The 19,042-nt window shown below is 39.7% G+C and overlaps 1 protein-coding gene across 1 annotated transcript in view; it reads left to right on the top strand.

Moving 5' to 3' along the window:
* The first annotated feature begins 1,800 nt into the window (after positions 1-1,800).
* Positions 1,801-19,042, top strand: part of LOC115411411 (CUB and sushi domain-containing protein 1-like) — a 692,182-nt gene continuing 674,940 nt past the window's right edge. Inside the window, exon 1 of the mRNA XM_030123526.1 lies at positions 1,801-2,322. Coding sequence (XP_029979386.1) covers positions 2,187-2,322 — 136 coding nt within the window. The 5' untranslated portion in view covers positions 1,801-2,186. The remainder of the gene's footprint in view (positions 2,323-19,042) is intronic.

Genomic DNA, 19,042 nt, shown 5'->3' on the forward strand with positions numbered 1-19,042 from the left:
TTATATTGTGTTTGATTGTGCTCTTTTGTTGCTGCAATCCTATTTTTCTCTGCTCCTTTTCCATCTTTTCGTGTATCACTCTTCACTTCTCATTTGCTTTTTTCCTCCTTCCTCCTTGCCTTAGTTTGCCTCCTTGTCTCCTTTTCGCCCTCCTCCATTTCTCCTATCATTTTATTTCTCAACTAATAGCTTTTTCATTTCTCCTCCCTTTACTTCTTTTTTTGGGGGATGTATAATTGACTGCCTTATTCTATCACTCTTTAACATTTTCTTTATCACTCTTTCATTTCTTATTTTTTTCTCTTCCTCCCTGCCTTAGTTCACTCCCTTGTTCCCTTTTTTCCTTCCTTACCTATTTCTACTCTCATTTTTTTTTTCCTCACCAGCTTTTTCTATTCTCCTCTTTTTTGGAGGTGTGGTTAGTTGGGTTATTTTATTCCTGAAAGTCTATTTTCCTTTTAAATTTCCCTTTCTTCCCTTCTTCCCATTCCCTAGTTTACCTCCTTGTTCCATTCTTTTATCATTTTTTCCTGAGCTAATAACGCTTTCAATTCTCCCCCTTCCTTTCTTTTTCATCCCTCTCTTTTATCTCCTCACCCTCCTGTTTTATCACTCCTTGCCTCTTCTTTTCTTTCCCTCCATCACTTCTTGCTTCGCCTCTCCCTCTTTCCTCCATCCTCAGTTTTTAATTCTAAATCTCTGACCATTCCTCCTATCATTTCCTTTTTCTTTTGTTTCAGTTGCTTCTTTTTTTGTTGTTGTGTGATTGATTGCGTTATTTTGTTTCTGAAATCCTATTTTCCTTTGACTTTCCCTGTATCATCCTTCACTTCTCATTCCCTTTCTTCCCTTCCTACCTTTCCTAGTTTGCATCCTTGTTCCCTTTTCTCTCCCCTCACCCATTTCTCCTTTTATTTTCTTTTTTCCCCTTTTCCCTTTAACATTTCCCTTATCACTCCTCAGTTCTCATTCCCTTTCTTTCCTTCCTTAGTTTACTTCTTTGCTCCCTTTTCTCCCTCGTTACCTACTTTTTTTTTTTTTTTTTTACATTTTCTTTTTTCTCAACTAATAGCTTTAATTGCACTGATTTTCTTTCTGAATTCCTGTTATTCTTTAATCATTCCTGTCACTCTTTCATGTATCATTCCTTTTCCCCATCCTTAGTTTGCATCCTTGTTCCCTTTTTTCTCCCTCACCTGTTTCTCCTTTATCAACTAATAGCTTTAATTGTATTGATTTTCTTTCTGAATTCCTGTTATTCTTTAATCATTCTTGTGTCACTCTTTCATGTATCATTCCTTCTCCTCCTTCCTTAGTTCGCTTCCTTGTTCCCTCTTCTCCCCCTCACCTATTTCTCCTTTATCAATAGCTTTGATTGCACTATTTTTCCTATTCTTTAACTTTTGCTATATCATCCTTCCTTTTCCCTTCTCATTCCTTCCTCCACTTTTCATCCTTCTCGTTATCCCTGTCTTCTGTCTGTCCTCTCACCCTCCTGTTTGATCATTCCTTGCCTCTACTTTTCTTTCCCTCCATCACTTCTTCTCTCCCTCTTTCCTCCATGCTCAGTGTTTATCCTTCCTCCATCTCTCTTTTTTCTAATCTCGTGCCCTCTTTCCTCGCTCACCTTGCTCTGAGATTCTTCTCCTCTCCTCCCTCTTACACGTCTCATCCCCTTCTAGCCCATCACATCCTCTCTCCTCCTCTCTGCTACTTTTCCTCCCGCTCTTTTACCTCTCTCTCTCTCTCCCCTCTCTCTCTCCCTCCGTCAGTCGTCGCTTCCTCGCCGTACCGTGCGGACCTACCGACCATCTCTCTCCTCTCCATCACTGAATCTCTTCATCTCTCTCTCTCTCTCTGTATCCTCCGGTCTCTGCTATGACAGCTCACACCAGCGGCGTGTTGCCCGATCTCAGACCGCCAACCCGTCACCGGTTATCCTGTCCAAACCTTAACATGGACAAGTGTGTCTGGGATATTCGTGATTGATTTCCGGGTGTTATTATTATCATTACTATTATTTTTTGTTGTTTTTTGTATATATAGGCTAAAAAACGCAACAGAAAGGAGGAGGGGAGGGGGGGCTGCCGGTCTTTTACCCCCCTCCGCTTCCTTCAGCCAAGCAGAGCGGCAAGGTGGGGAGAAGGCTTGAAAATTAAGCCAGCTTGGATTTATTTAACAGCAAAATGACGGATTTGGGAGCGCCGGAGGTGCCGCTGATGAGGAGACGGCAGAATGTGAAGAAAACGGCCAGGCAGAGACGCGACCTCCCGCTTCTCCTCCTACTGGGGCTCCTCATCGGGGATTTCTCCTCATCCAAAGGTGAGTTTTTGGTTTGTTTTCTCATGTGCGTGCGTGCGTGCGTGCGCGTGTACCTACGTGTGTGTGTCTATGTGCGCTCGCGCGCTCGTGCGCTCGTGGAGGTGACTAAAATATTTCGCAGGCTGTGTCTAGTCGCGTGTAGGTTGCGCACGCGAGGTAAGGTGGTTAATTTTTGCAGTTCGGTCGCTGCGGATAAGTGCGCAAAATGTGTGCATGTGTATCTGATGTGTCCTTTTTTTGTGTGAGGAAAAAAATTAGAGGAAAAAAAGAAAATGAGAGCTAGTGGCACGCGCGCGGAGTTGGTGTGAGTGTCAGTGCGCGTGCGTGAGAGAGGAGAGAGCGAGAGAGAGAGAGAGAGAGAGAGAGAGCAGTGCCCAACTTGGACACAGTATTACATCTGGGGAACAGTGTAGGCATGCTCATATTTGGGCCTTCATGCTGTCCAGATATTTTCATCTAAATAAATAAGCCAAGTGCAAGATAAATCACAGATGAAATTCTTAGCTGCTGCCTCTACAAGTGAACACACATCAGACCTGGACTGGAACACTTCAGAAACATGGTTTGCCCAAACAGATCTCTGCAACTTAACTGGGTGACTTGTGTTGCTGTTGCTACAGAATGAGTGCCCCGACATAGAAAGAAGGGGTGAAAACTCATCTGTAGGGCATGTAGAGAGGAAACGGCATGCTCATACAGAAACATGATTCTGTAGAGTCACACTCACATATTCTGTAAAGTCACACACACACACATAAACACACATACGAGAGAGAGTGGACTTGTCTCAGTGGTTGTGGAGAGTCTGATGGTATGACAGGGATGGATGCTGGATGTCAGCAGCCCAGCCGGTGTGTGTTGGTGGGGATATTTTTGAGACTTGAGGAGGACCTATGTGTTATAGATAGATAGATAGATAGATAGATAGATAGATAGATAGATAGATAGATAGATAGATAGATAGATAGATAGGGAGGAGAGTGTTAACATTCTCCTCATTTGGTGGGAGCGTTACTGTTACTCTGTTTATCAATAGCTTCTCTGTGTGCACGTCTCCTCCTTCCCCTCTCAATGCCTGTCCTTCCGTATTTCAGTCTCACCCTCGAACATACAAATCTCTCTCCTGTGTGATGTAGATGAAAATTGTTTCTTACGTTGTTCAGGCATTTGGTGGTTTTGTGTGCGTGTGTATAAGTGTGTTTGCATTTCCCTTAACACTTATCTATCTCTAGCTGCTACATAGTCTGCATGTATAGTGTGTGTGTTTGATTGTGTTATCTTTATCTGTATTCCCCTGCCATTCATGCAGCCTGTCATTGCGTTAATAAAGGGATTTGAGTTAAAGTGTGATTGTGGGGGGAATTGTATGGATTTGATGATGGTGCATTTAAGCTGTTTATGTTTCAGCAACTGCTTCTTATCACCCGTGATTTATCTTTTAGCCCAATCTCTACATGTGCATATTTGTGTCTGTTTTTTCTGCGGTGGTTATTGACTTTAAAATCTGCATTTTTTTTTTTTTTTTAAGATAGATTTTTTTCCTTTGTATATGTATTTATGGCACCTTCTGTATGTGGTTATTATACAGGGTTTGAGCAAAGATGTTAAATGCAATTTGCTTTTTTATTCCCGGCCATAACAAGCCTTTTGGTGTCACATATTAGCACAGTGAAACACACAGTAACATAGTGTGTGAGGAAATGAAAGGGCAGACAGACATCTGGAAAGACAGACGGAGAGTGGCAATTATTAAAAATTTTAAAAGAACATTTCGTCAAAGCCCCAGATGGTCGCTAAGCCCTTTAAATGTGATGTTGCACTTTAAATTCCAACACACAACTAATTATTGATTGTTTGGAAATGTCACTTAAAAATGTCATAAAAAGTCAGGTATCTTCATACATGAATTGAAGTGCAAATAAGCAGGAGATGCAGGTGGCAGCTTTAAGATATACACTGTTGCCCAGTTTTAGATAACGTTGTACTAAAATGCACTGCTGTTCATAAAGTTGGAATAATTTTATTTTCAGATACATTCCTTTTTTATTCCTATTTATACACATCAGTAATGACCTTTGACCTGGTTCAATATTACATACTGAGTCCCAGTTACACTTTATCTATCAAAAATAAATCACATTGTCACAATTATTTCATGAGAAGAGATAAAAGACAAGGTAAGTTTATTTGTGTAGTACTATTCATACACAGGGTAACTCAAAGTACTTTAAAAGGGCATAAAAAAATCACGGAAGAAAAAAAGACATTGAAATTACATTAAAATCAAAAAAGGGAAAAAAAGACATTAAAATCATCAGAGATAAAACTTGATTTTCAAATGCATTCACAGAATAAAAGAAAGACATTAATTATATCAAAATCATACATTAAAATTAGCATTAAAATTAAAATGGAGTAAAGCAAGACATTAAAATAAAAAAGTGCATTTAAAAGACAAGACTGAAAAGAGTTTACTCATATGCACATGAAAAGAGGAAGGGTTTTAATCTGGATTTAAAAATGTACACATTTGGGTCTGATTTCAGTTCATTTGGTAGCTTGTTCCAGTTGTGTGCAGCATAACAGCTAAAAGCTGCTTCACCGTGTTTAGTTTGAACTCTGGACTGGACTATGTTATCTGAGTCAGTGGACCTCAGAGCCCTACTAGGTTTATATTCTATTAACATCTCATTCATGTATTCTGGACCTAAACCATTCAGTGACTTGTAGACCAGTAGCAGAACTTTAAAATCTATTCTGTAGCTGACTGGGAGCCAGTGTAAAGAAATAAATAAATCAAAAAGAATATTTTTCTTCAACTTTATTGACAACAGTGTATTTGGCCTTCACTGAAGGAAATGTTGAGAAAACAGTTGAGAAATAAGGGAAAAAAACGCCCCATCTGTTTCTGAATTTTAATTCTAATTTCTGAGTTCTTGTTCCACCCAAAGTAAATATTAATGACTGACTTTGTACTGAAAAAATCTAAACTTGATGGTGAATTAATAACATCTTAAAAATAGGGTTGTCAAAATTAATGTATGAACTGATTAATCCATTATCATGATTAATCTGATTAAAAATATTGCTGCTATTAACCCATCTGCAGTGCAGAATGACTCTGAATGTCTCTGGCAATGCATCTGGGGCAGTTTGTCCAAGTAGAGTTACCGATGTGCATGAACAAATGGGCAGTTGATCCGGTAGTGACAGGTAGCAGAACCAACCCTAAAGACTGAAGACGTTAAACAGCATGTTGGCCCTCTGGATGGAAATATGAGGACAAAAAAGAGCAAGAAGGAACAGCTGTTTCAAGTTGTTTTGTTGAAACTATTCAAGGTGTTTAATAAACACGTTAAGTGCATGTATATTCCTTTCTTTCTTAAGTCTGTTTGCTCATGCAAAATGAAACGCGACTAATATACTGCATAAAGGAATGATTTTTAATTGCAGTTAATCAAAATTAATCCACAGCAACCCTGTGATTAATCTGATTAAAAAATTCTAATAATAAAATAATTGACAGCGCTACTTAAAAATAATCAAAATATCAAAAAACAAAACAAAAGAGGGACTGAAGAACTAACCAAAAATCTATTTATTAGTTTGCAGCACTAATAAATTAATTCTTAGTATTGTGTAAATTTATGAAGGCGATGATATTAGCCTGGTGGACGAACATGCAGCTGTGATAAATGTCATTTTCAAAGCCTGCTTTACTTTTCTGCCAAACAAAATCTGAGATAGACAGAATAACCACTTTAAATGTGAATCAACAGGTTGTTTTTGCCAAAACATGTCCAAATATCCAACTGTGAGTGTAATTCCCATAAAACTCATTGCTTATATAATTGATATATGGTTCAATGCCCTCTGCTGGGAAAAGTACGGATGATATTTCTGGCACACATTCACACCAAGCATAGACACACAACTGAGGATAACATGTCTGAGAACTTCACTTTAGACTCCCGGTGGGGCCATGAAGCAGTGATTTAATGGCTTGTACACACATTTGCTCTCATGCATGCTGGCACATTTGCACACAGGACATTTTTGCGACTTATTTTTTATTTCTTTTTCAAAGCAAAGACTGATTAAATGTCTTCCTGTTTCAAAGCCTTTGAATGTATTTTTTGTCTATGAGGACAGTTAACCTCGACCGCTAGAACTCAGAGCACTTGCACACTCCCAAAACACGCACACACTTAGTACGCACACTGTGACAATTAGCTGACATTGAATCAATGCCAAACAACAAGATATTGGAACTAGCTGTCTGTCCCTCTGCCTGGCATACTAATATAACACACATGGGAAACACACAAACCCACACAGACACACACGGCTCCTGTGCATAAAAAACAGTTAATTAAAACAAAGCTGCACAGTCCTAATTCACTGTAGATATGTTAGACACTCTGAATGAAATTACAGAATGATTTATTGAATTGTTCCCACACATGAAGTTTGCCACCTAGAGTTAAAGTGTAAATCTGTCAAGTTACATGATCTGTTTGATATTGACCCACAATTTGCTGTGACTTGTCCTGATTTGCATGAGTACAGTGCAACTCTTATGCATATGCAGTAGTGCATTTCTGTGCATGTTTATGGGCATCTCTGAGCTTGTCATGTCTTATTAATTAAATATTTGTTTGTAGCCTATTTGAAATTCGGCATTGCTTGCGAAAGGTATACATATCTGTGCACATTTTTGTGGGATTTAGCGCTTTTGTGTGAGTTTTAATCATTTCTTCTTCCTTTTGTGAAGAGTAGGAGCACTTAACTGTGGAAGAGCAAGGGAGATGTTGTGTGTGTGTTCACCTGCAACAAAAAGAATGAGGCATCTCATTGAGTACTGATGATTTCCAGGTACTTGAGGGTCCTTCTGGTTGTCCAGTGAGACCTGAGAATACACACTTCAATACTGCTAACTACTGCAGAGCACATGGTTCAATGGAGAGCAAAGACGAAGAGCTAGAGTATGTGTGTGCATAGAAGAGCTACAAAGACCTAATGAATACTGGAAGCAGTGAACCATGTCCTTTTCATCCTCAGTATTTCTTAACTTTAAATGTGCCACTATACTTACAAAACATGTGGACTGAAACAGCCCCACTCTCAGTACCACAAAATAGTTAACTATTAAATAACACACAAAGTACATGTTGAGGATACAGGGGTCATTATGCTTGTGTTGCCGAATGGGAATGCAGTTTTTTTGAGGAGTTCATACTGGCTTGAAAATGGGTGAGTAATCTATCTTTATGGTGTTCAAATGACAAGTTTTAAAAGAGCCATGGCCTACATACAGTAGACTAATGCAGAGGGCAGTGAGACAGAGGAAGACGGAAAAAGGAGAGTGAAAAATACGTGTGAAGAATTAGTGACACAGAGTGAGAGAGAGATTGAGATCAGTACAATTGTATTAAAAGAGGGACTGCGACAGAGAGGAAGACGAGGCACAGACATGCACTGGGAGACAAAGTGAACGAGAAAATGAAAATGTATTCCCCAGCAGCCGCGATTAATCAGGAATGACTTTTCCATCTTGTGCTGCTCGGCTAGTAATGTCTGGCATTAAGTAATGACATCATAACCCTGTCGGCCCTGAATTTATTTCTCAGATATGGAGGGAATTCCACGAAGCTGACCCAAAGGCACGAGCAAACAGGGCTCTAAAATCTGTTGATATTAATGACTGGACTCAGATGTTTCATGCTTGTTGTAAATACTCTGCCACGGCAAAATTTCACATTTATCTGTCAGCTAAAATCAGAAAGGACAGCATGAAATAAAAGATATAAAAGAGCATGTGTATATCATATGAAACGGCATGACAGACCTTAAAATTATTGACATAATAAAAGTGCATAGCTGGTCTAATAGTGTTTTACTGCCCATTAGTATGCATGAGTAAATGCCACGTCGAGTTTTTTGTCAGCCTCGTTCTCTGAACTGCCTTGTTAATGCTTTTTTTTTTTTTAATCTTTAAACACAACTAATAGAACCTACTGTGTTAATCATTTTAACTGTTACAGCATTTTCTGCATACGTTCAGCTCATAACTAGGATGTGTGAGGATCCAGATACACATTGTAAAGACTAAAAAGTTATATGAGGGTTAAAACTTTGTATGTGGCCGTTAAAGAGTGCTTTTGGCACATCAGTTTGTTGCTGTTTCTCTGTAGATTGTGGTGCAGACGCCTCGCTGTGGTGGGAGCTGAGGGTTATTTCATAACACAGGATTACTCAGCCAGCCAGTGCTAAAAATAAGCATGAAATGAACCTCTCAACTGGAGTTCATAATGAAAGATCGGTTAGTATGACTACAAGACATCCATGAAAACCAATATCCAAATTTAATTTGACCAATTATTCAGAACATCAACAGTTGTGGTACATTTCTATAGGTTCCAGTGAAGGACATCATTTGCACCACTTTCAGTTCATTTGCTGTCTTAACAGCCATGCAGTGCATTCAGGTAGTAGTGTAGTGGGTTCAAGGAGCAGCGCCGAACATTAATGTTTGTCATGCTTGCATAAAATTGAGCTCTAATCGACTTTCTTTAAACATTGCTCGGCATCAGAACTTCTGTTAACAAACTAAACTTTCAACACTTTATGCAGGTAAATCTGTTTTGAGAGATTGAATGTAGTACTTTCTGCCCCTGTCTTATATGCTTTTTCAATTTTCAAAATATCCAGTCGTACCATAACCTATATAATGTGACACTCTTTTTGGGGACTACAATACCGTTGTACTGAAATAGACTGTTGCCCATAAAGTTGGAATAATTCTACTTTCAGACACATTCCTCCTTTTATTCCAATTTAGACACATCATTAATCACCTTTGAACAGATGCAATGATCCCAGCCCTAGTTACACTTTATCCATCGAGAATAAATCATATTGTCACAGTCATTTTTCATGAGAAGAGGTAAAAATACTTTTTGCCAACTTTATGAGCAACAGTGTATTAACATATGAATTGAAGGAGGCTCCTCAACTCAGTTATTTGTTTTCCTGTTAAGCAACATGTGCTGGTCAGCTCTGAACCATTTCATCTTTGTTCACTCACCTGGGCAGGTGAGCTCCACTTCTGGTGTGGACCTCTGCTCTGGAGGCAGTGGCAGGTGGTTCTTTAGCCAGTGTGGTCGGTAGGGTGAGCTCAGGAAGGACAGACACCTCCCGTAGAGCTGCCTCTAGAATCAGTCCTAGACAGGAATGGGAGCAGCGCAGATCTTTATTTAGTTCATTGTTAGATAACTGGCTCTGGACAGCCGGCGTCAGTCACTCAGTTGAGCCACTGGTGACAGGGATGCACATATCATATGCCCCAGAACTGATTTTAAATGCTCATAAATATGTTCCCATGATTGCAATTTAGTCTAAGTCATAACTGAAGCAGAGTGCAGTGGATTTTCTCCTTGCCAAAAAAAAAAAAAAAGGAATGCGTAGTTGAATCTTTGTGTTGAACAGCCAAGTCCGACAAAATTGTTATTCAGCAGTAGCCCTGTGTTTTACTTGGCTAAGCTCTCATAATGCTGTCCATCAGCAATGATCCCCTGACCCCATTCTTAAAGCTGTGACCTCTGGGGCTGCTTCTGTCGTCAGGTTACTTTCAGTACATCTATGGCTCACACTGTTTGATTCAGTTCACAAGACTTGCATAAGCACTCCTTCTGTTAAAAGTTCAGCCGCTGCTTAGCTGCTACACAATTATCACTTCACAAAGGTTTGTGTGGATAGAGGTGGATATCATCATAGCAGTAGTAATCATCTAAGTGACACTTGTTATCATATACAATGGTTCTACGGGGGGCATACTACAAAGTAGTGTAGCTTAAGTGTTTGAGCCAGAAGATCAACTCTTTCTTAGCTGGAGCCCTCTGCTGCAGTGGGCTCACTGCGTCAGCACATTGGTCTCATTGAAATGAATGAGGATGCTGTGTTTTTTGATGTTGTCTCATTGTGGGTCTAAATGTAAAATGGTTACTTACTATGGCATATCCCAGGGCTAGCAAGCTGAAATAACACAGATAAAAGTAATATGGTAATTAGAGATACAGGTAAAGAAAAGCCCTTGTTAAGCGAGTGCAGGGTCATCAGGGAGGAGATGCTACTGACTCACAGTTAAAGACACTGAAGAAACCGGATATTTGGAACTATTTCAATTGTTTAGGAGTATGAATGTGAATAAGTGTTTCCTTCCCGAAGCTTTAAACCTGAGTGTGAAATATGTATGTATGGAGCTGGTATTTCCTAAACATAGAGGCAAATGGGTCTATTAATGCAGCTCTTGTGATATTTTATTATTTCCACTTTGCCTCTCTGTTAGCATGACATTTTCTATAAGCTGTAGGCTAATGGCTGGCTAGCGGGCTAACATTAAGCAGGCTAATGTGTCTGTTAATGTTACATTAGTGTTATTTCAGTTTTCCCTCTCTTAGTTCCATGGTTTTAGGGCATTGTGTGTGTCTCTGTGTGTGTCTGTGTGTGACACCGTTACAGCACACCTACGCTGTGCGTGTGTGTCGCGTACCGTATGAGTGTGTGCGTATGTGTGCTCTACATATGGAGCCAATGAGTTACATTTCCATTTCAAAGCGACGAGTCAGCAGCAGCAGAAGCTACTTTCATCCATTAATGTGATTTTAGGGAGAGAGCAAGACAGTGAGACACACAGAAAGAAATGCATGGAGCCACAGAAATAATTACTCTTCAGGTTGGCAAAGGGTTCAGATTGTTTATTAGTGTCTCTCTGTTTCACTCTTACTGAAAACTACCTCTCATCTCCTCCTGTCTTTGGTGGTGTTTTAGTCAGATTATGTGGACCTATCTGCTCAACAGTCCATTCTTTTAACGCAGCTGTCACTCACATTATGAGGTTCACTGCTCTACAAATACTGTTGAGTGTTGTTGTACCACTGTATTTGTAAAAAGCTGTAAAGTCTGCAGATGAATCACTTTAAAGAATAAACAGTCTGTGCATATAGCCATTTGTCTCAGCCTTCAAGAAGAAATTGCTTAGAGTTAAGGTTAGATCTGTGTGTGTTTGGGGGGGATTAGTGGATTATTTTGTGCTTGAGTGCCCTTTTGTGTGTAAAAATCCATGCGTAAGCTAAAAGTGTGTGTGTGTGTGTGTGTGTGTGTGTGTGTGTGTGAGCCACTGAGTCTTAGCATCATGTGTGTTTACACAGCTTTTCTGGGTGCATCCATGCGAAATATGTACAAGTTTTGTGTCATATTAATGTGGTGCTTGAGGTTGAACGTAAAAGTGGTTTGTTTGGATTTTGTTTGCATATGTGCATTAATGTTTACTTGTTTACATGTCTGTTTCTGTGGGTGTATTTTATTTTTATGACTGTATCCATGTGAAGGAATTTAAACTGTGTATTTCCATAAAGTCTGGCACTGAGCAAACGAGAACATGCATTGCACTGTGTACAAACACATTATGTGCAGTTGGAGTTTGTGGGTTTTCTTGCAACATTTTATGTGTGTCTACATTAACATCTGTGTTTGTGTGTGTTTATGCACTTCAGCTGAGTGTGTGTGTGTGTGTGTGTGCATCTGAGGATAAATGCATTAGCCACAGGCTATCGTTGCTCCAGTAGCATCGTTCTTATTCTATCCATTTTTAATGATCAGTAATGGTCGCTAGCAGTGTTGAACCTACATCGTAAGGACGTGGCAAAAAAATGGTCCTGTGGTGCACAAAGCGAGGAAGACTGATGCTGAAAAGGAAGGAGTGGAAGAAAAGGAGAGGAGAAGGGAGGGTGTTAATAGATGTTATTTTGTGGAAACCAGCATCAGAGGAGCACTGCTGAAAAGGTCCCGTGGTACACTGTGCCACTGCAGCACAGGCCTACAGGGAAACAGTGGGAGAGGAAGAGGGAGGGAGGAGGTGAGAAACTGGCCAGTAGGCTGGTGACTGACTGGTTGTCAGCTTGATTTACTGACTAAATGATGGACTGGTTGCTAGGTTGATTGACTGACTTGCTGCCTGATTGGTTGTGGTACAGAGACTGGATACGTGGGTCTGACTGAGCCAGTTGCTGATGTGTTGTGATTTTTTTGTGTGTGGTTTTTTTTTATAAGGTAGCTTGTAAGCAAAGAGCAAGAGAGACACAGAGACAGAGAGCAGATGGAGGAAAGACGAGGCCTCTTAACTGTGTTTAAACCCTACAAAAGGCTTTACAAATGAGTTTCTAGGGTCCAAAGGCCAAGAAATGTACTTAGCACATAATGGCAGTTAAATTGTTTGTTGTTAAATTTAGCTTTTATTTGTTTCCATTAAAGACTACAATGTGCTTTATTACCAAAGCTTCCTCATGGCGTTGTTTGGGGAAATAGGAGTGTTTTTACCACTGAATCTTGTGTAATCAAATCAAACAAAATCAAATCGAATTGAATTGTGCAAAACTAAATGAAACAATATGTAAACACTGACAACAGTGCATCGGTTAGAGTTAAAAAAAAAAAGATTTTAATGATTCCAGGCTGATGCTATGAGATTTTCATGCCATCTTAAAGTGTAAACGGTGCAATATCGTCCTGTCAGCTGTAGAGAGGAAGCAGTGAGATGGATGGAGAGCCAAGGAGAATTAAAGAGAAGTAGGAAAAGGGGGGAGGACGTGAGGGAAGCAGGAAAAGGGGTGGTGGGGGTAGGAGAGGAGAAGGAGGAGACGGCGGAGACAGGGAGGGCCTTAAGCAGTGTGATAAGGAAATAATAAAGGAAAGGTTGTAAAAGGCTTCAAGACTCCAGCCGTAGCAATATCAACTACACGCACGCAAACACACACATGCGCTCTCGACTCACATCCTCGCTGCGTCTCTCGGTCGGGCACTCAAACACACATGCACAGCTGTATGAAAATTGATGTTGCAGTGTCCTTTACAGGCCATTTAATCCGAACAACGGCAATCGCTTACTTCTGTCTGACAAATGACGGCTAAATAACACACCTTTACCTGTCTGTCTCGCTGACTGTCTTGTCATGCACAGCAATGTAGAAGAGCGTGCGTCAGGGCCTCGTGATTCACATCGGCTCTAATTCTGCTCCATTTTGCCGCTCTATCGGGTCCTTTCAGTACAACTTCAGCACATTAGACAATAAACTGCGTCTGTGAGGAGTTTCAAGTAGTGCTTCTTGAATGTCAAGAATCAAGCCGTTTTCTATTCTCTCTCACACCCCATTTTCTCTCCGTTGCTCTTGACTCATCTTATCTCTGCTTTCATCCTCTGCCCTTTTTCTCCTGCCTCATGTCTTTTCCCCTTTCTTCCCCCATGACTCTGATACTTCTCTTTTTATTTTGTACTTTGCGTATCAGTCCTTTGCTCCCTCTGTCCTCTTTGTCACTGATTCCTCTTTAATTTTCTTTTTCCTCTCTCTGCCTCTGTAATTGCTCTCCTCCTTTTCTCCATCTGTTCCTTCCCCCGTTCTCCCTCTCTTCCTCTTCCTCCTCCTCCTTTGTACTCTCCTCCACTCCTCCATTCACTGCCTGTTTCTTCTCCCCTCCCTCTCTCTCTCTGCCCTTTCGAGTCCTTTGATTAGGTTGTTGGCATTTTCATTGAGATGTCTATATGACCACTGAAATAACTCTCCTGTCACAGTCTCATCTGCCCTCTTCTTCTTCTTCTCCTCCTTCATTCTGCATTTCCACCACCCAGCGCTTCCTCCCCCTCTCCTCTCCTCTCCTCTCTTCACCAGCCTTTTATTTTCTCACTCCACTTTATCCTCTTCCTGTGCTGCTCTCTTGCTTCTCTGCCAACATCCCTCTCAGTTTCTCCTCTCTCTATCTCTCAGTATCTCCGACTGTCTCCTCCCTCCACCCTTTTCACAATTCTGCACCTCAACCCCGCTATCTTTCTCCCTCTTTCTTGTTTTTGTGTGCTCTTTCGTTCTCTGCGCCTTTCGACTCTCATTTTCCCCCCTCTCTATTTCCTTTGCTGCTTCCGTAGATCGTTTGTCTAAATGTCAGATGGCCACATCAGCTACTGTTGGTATTATAAACAGCTTTCTGGTCAGAACCATACAGAGGGAGAAACACAGGGAGAGAAGACGTGAGGTGGTGGTGGGTGGGGGGCTGGTCTGGGCTGACGCTGCAGTTTTCTTGTGTTTCTGGCAGTGAAGAGAATGAAGATGATGTCTGAAAATAGAGAGAACATGTTTAAAAATTATATGGGGTGTATGGTGGGTGTGAGAGGAGGGAAAAGTGAGTTGGCTATACGTAAAAAAAAAAAAAAAAAAAAAACGAGATAAGAGACGAAGGGTGAGGCAAGGAGAAAAACAGGGAGGAGACTGAGAGAAATAAAGAGAAAGGGAGAGGGAGAGCCTGTGTGTCTACACGCCTCTAATCTGTTGATGGTTGAGGGGAAGCAGACAATAAGCCATTATCTCTCTAAGACTTAGTTTTAGCTGCAGCAGTATGGCACTGCATACTGCTAGTGCCAAAGCAGCTTAGAGCACAGTTACTGTATGTACCCAGGACACACTGACACCCAAACAGAAGTAGGATGGCATTTGAGGACAGAGTTTAATAAAGAATACGATAAGATACTAATATAGCCCAATCAAATGTACAAACGTGTGAGAGATGAAAGAAACTACAGTTTTCATGTTAAGAGAAGCATTAAGTGTGTTTCATCTCAAATGATAACAGGATTATGATAGAAGTCTAAGATAAGATCAATACCTAATATCAGAAGAGCCTCTTTGGAGAACTACAAAATGAATGTAGATTATCTTAAACTTAACTTAACCACCAAAGCCCCTGAGAGGCTTACACACTCTGTACTTCATATATCTGAGTGTCAGTGCAGTATGCAGAGCAATACTTCAGCCCTGCCTCCTTCAGATAACATTGATATACTGCACATTTGCAACAACAAATGTGTTTTGCTTGAGATAGAGTGCTGTTTAAAATACATTTCTTATCAACATATTGAGAAAAAAAACACTGTTAATGACGCTTTCCGCCATCTCAAAAATGTTTACTGATGATGTATTTAATTGGTTGTGAATATATCTTCTCGTAACAGCTTAATAGGGAATATGTTTAAGCTTATAGTTCAGTTTTGTAAGTATTTGACTGAGGTTAGTTTTTTTTTTATATGTATATAAAGTAGTTTGTAAACAGTCATAAGTGAAAAGTTTGTCTGAGGTAGAAAGTTTAATTCCAAAGAAAACATATACACTTCATAATTCCTCCCTGCCATTTAAGGATACGAGTTTGGTTAAAAAAAAAAATAACCAGAACAATAAATAGTGTTTCCATTAGTTTTGTTCATTAGGGCTCAGTGAATAGCCAGCATCAGGAGCGATAAAAGTACAGTTTCTATGTATTGTACTTAATAATTCATTTTGAGCTTGATGCACCTGTATGCATTTATGACTAAACGATTAAAATCTTAATGTATGCCCTGTGTTCTATTATTCATGTTATTTTTATACAGAACGGCACCCTGAGACATCTATTTAGACATCAATTCCAAACATTTCCAAAACATTAGGGATTATTTTTTTTCTGTGTAATATGATTTTATATTGATGGTGTAATAGATAATCATGTAACTCTCCAACATTATCTTTTTCCATTATTTATACAAATGAATGTTGAAACCAAAGCAAATATAATTGCCAATGTAATTATGCTAGATGGCTCTTTGACTCTTAAGCCGCATACTTTTTTTTAATTAATTTTTTTGAGCAATGTAACAGTATATAAAAAGAAGTGGAATTACAGTGCATACATAATACATTGCCTTTTATTTAATTTTTTTTTCCCATGCCCAAACCAACCCCAAGGTCCTCCAAGAAGGGGCAACAGCAGGAAAAAGAGCATTATAACAAAGTCTCTATGTAGTAGAAAATCAATTAAGTACAAAAAGTAACAAATCTGCGACATAATAATATCTGAGTCAACAGAAAATAGGAAAGAGAAAAAATAAATGAATAAATAAAATTTAAATTTAATATATATATATTTTTTAAAAATGAAAATAAGTAGACATAGCTTGTAGATACATGTGCCTACTTTAAAATATTAGGCATTACATGAAAGTATCAAAAGTGAAAATAACTGGTAGACAAAATTAATTTTAAGCCCCATACTTTTGATGTCTTGTTAAAAAGCAATCATACCAGTGGCTGTTTCAATAAATCAATTTTACTGTGTGCGGGATGAAGAGCAAACATGGGAAACACACATATTTTGAATCGTAGATGTCAAGATTTAACCTAACATGTAGATGAAAGACCCCATGTGTTGCTGTTGCACTGAATTCCATGTCGCTGCACAGGTGTCGTAGATATTGTGTCCATCCACTGTAGGATGCACACATTTATATTACACTCTACTGTGATCCAAAGGGAAAAATGCCTCATGAATATGGATGAAAGTCCACATTTACTGTCTAAAAATCTCTTTCGGGCTGTCTTTCTGGTGCTAGAAACAGGAGGAAGGCCAGATTTGACACCAATGCTGTTAAAAAGCTGACGTCACTGCACTGACTAAGACAGAGAACAGAGAGAGGTGTCACATAACAAGCTTCCTCTCCTCTCCTCTCCTCTCCTCTCCTCTCCTCTCCTCTCCTCTCCTCTCCTCTCCTCTCCTCTCCTCTCCTCTCCTCTCCTCTCCTCTCCTCTCCTCTCCTCTCCTCTCCTCTCCTCTCCTCTCCTCTCCTCTCCTCTCCTCTCCTCAGATCTTCATTCTACATTCCAAATTCTCCGCACTTAAGGTTTTTGGAATCTGTGACGTTTTTTTTGGTTTGCATTTTGCATTTGTGGCTGAGTGTGTGGTGAAGATTGAAGCAGAGCTGAGTCAACCAATCCCTGTGCAGAGGGGGATAAGACAGGGTTGTCCCACTTTAGGACATCTATGCAGCCCAGCCACTCAGCTCAGTGGTTTCACACACCACCGCATTCCTCCAGCCATCCTTGTTGTGTCTGCTTATGCATATTATGCTATTTTTAAAAAAAAATTATTATTATCAATCAAACGTGTCAAATAGAAGGGGGTGCATGACCTAAAAAGTTTGGCAACTCCTGCTCCAGAGGTGTCATTTAAAGTCAAAAAACCAAAAGTTCTGGTATGTTGATGAAATATTTTGAGCATGGTGATTTCAGCCACATATGTTCATCCTACACACATAGGGAGCACACTGAAGGTGACACTGATGGCAGTAGCCCACAAACAGCTCTGCAGTAGAAACTCCAACCACCTGCAACCTCATATACTGAGAAATGAAACAGCTAAGCAGGATAACCAGCAAAAATAACAGTATATGTATATGCAAAGTAGTGTTACCCAAACTATTGTGTATCAGGACCCATTTTTTTAGAAATGATAAATTATTATGACCCAGTTCACAACATGCCTTATCTATAAATTATGAGAAAAGTACATTTCTCCATAAATGAATATCCCTGACCATTTTCACTATCATCTTATATTATCTTGAATAGATAAGTCTGTGTGGAGTTTGCATGTTCTCCTCATGTCTACACGGGTTCTCTCCAGCCTCCACCCACAGTCCGTAGACATGTGCTCTAACTTTATCACCACTCTGAGTGTAACTGCACCCACTGTATGATTCTGAAAACAGCTACAAAGTCTGAAGGAGGCTGAGATGGAGGGAATTAGCGGCTGAATGTCCAGGTGTGGATGTGAGTACTTATAGTTACACTTATGTAAAGTCATATGAGGCTCTGAAAGGGTTAATGTGAATGTTTGTACTCTTTAAACTCTGTTAAAGGTGCGCCTAAATATCTATATACATTTATATATACAATTCTTACCCGCCGACTCTTTTCCCACATGGAGATGAAGCTCTGAAACCTCTTATACATATGACATAAAATGTGATTCTGCAGCCTGGGTTGTTGTATCACTGTGATGTTGCAATATATCATTTTAGATTCATTAGTTGATCAGGGTAGTACAGGTTGTACAAAGTAAAACGGCAGCCTTCCTGTGAGTCCTGTGTTTCCAAATCCAGCCACAAAAGAGGCTCAATTTGACCTGAATAAGGTTGAGATGAATGAGGTATTGCAGAATTTGACTCCAGGACAGGTGAAGCGAACTCCTCTGATTCAAGGCGGTCACACCGATTTATTGCACAAATTTTGTGGCGTAGGGTTGAAGTAAAACTGTACTAAAAGTATAACTCTAAATCATCACGGAGGTCGGAAGGCTCAAAAAGACTCTTAAAGAGGAAGTGGCTTTCACGTACAATATTTAGATTTTTTTTTTTTCATTATCGCCAATGTTTATATGTTTTCATTTCAACTGATTCCGTTTACAGCTTAGTAAACATGTTTGAGTGTGTAGTATGATGTACAGGTTAATTGTAACAGATAAAATTACCCCTCAGTGAGATAGAGTCAATGGTTATTTGTCTCTATATGTCAGCCCTGCAATGAACTGCCAACCTGTCCAGGCTGTACCACGCCTTTCGCTTGATGTCAGCAAGGATAGGCTCCAGCAACCCCTGCAAGATTAAACGAGTACAGAAAATGATTGAATGGTAGATAAACCAGATAGAGATATATATTCGATAAATCATGTCAGTGAAAATACACACAATTACATACACCTTCATCTGTTAAATACTCAATAAATGAGTCCAAATAAATGCATTCAGGCTGATGAAATGCATATATATTCTATGACCCAAATAAAATATCTTTTGATCCACCTGATCCTT

The sequence above is a fragment of the Sphaeramia orbicularis genome, chromosome 3 (assembly GCF_902148855.1).
Source record: "Sphaeramia orbicularis chromosome 3, fSphaOr1.1, whole genome shotgun sequence".
Lineage (NCBI taxonomy): Eukaryota > Metazoa > Chordata > Actinopteri > Kurtiformes > Apogonidae > Sphaeramia > Sphaeramia orbicularis.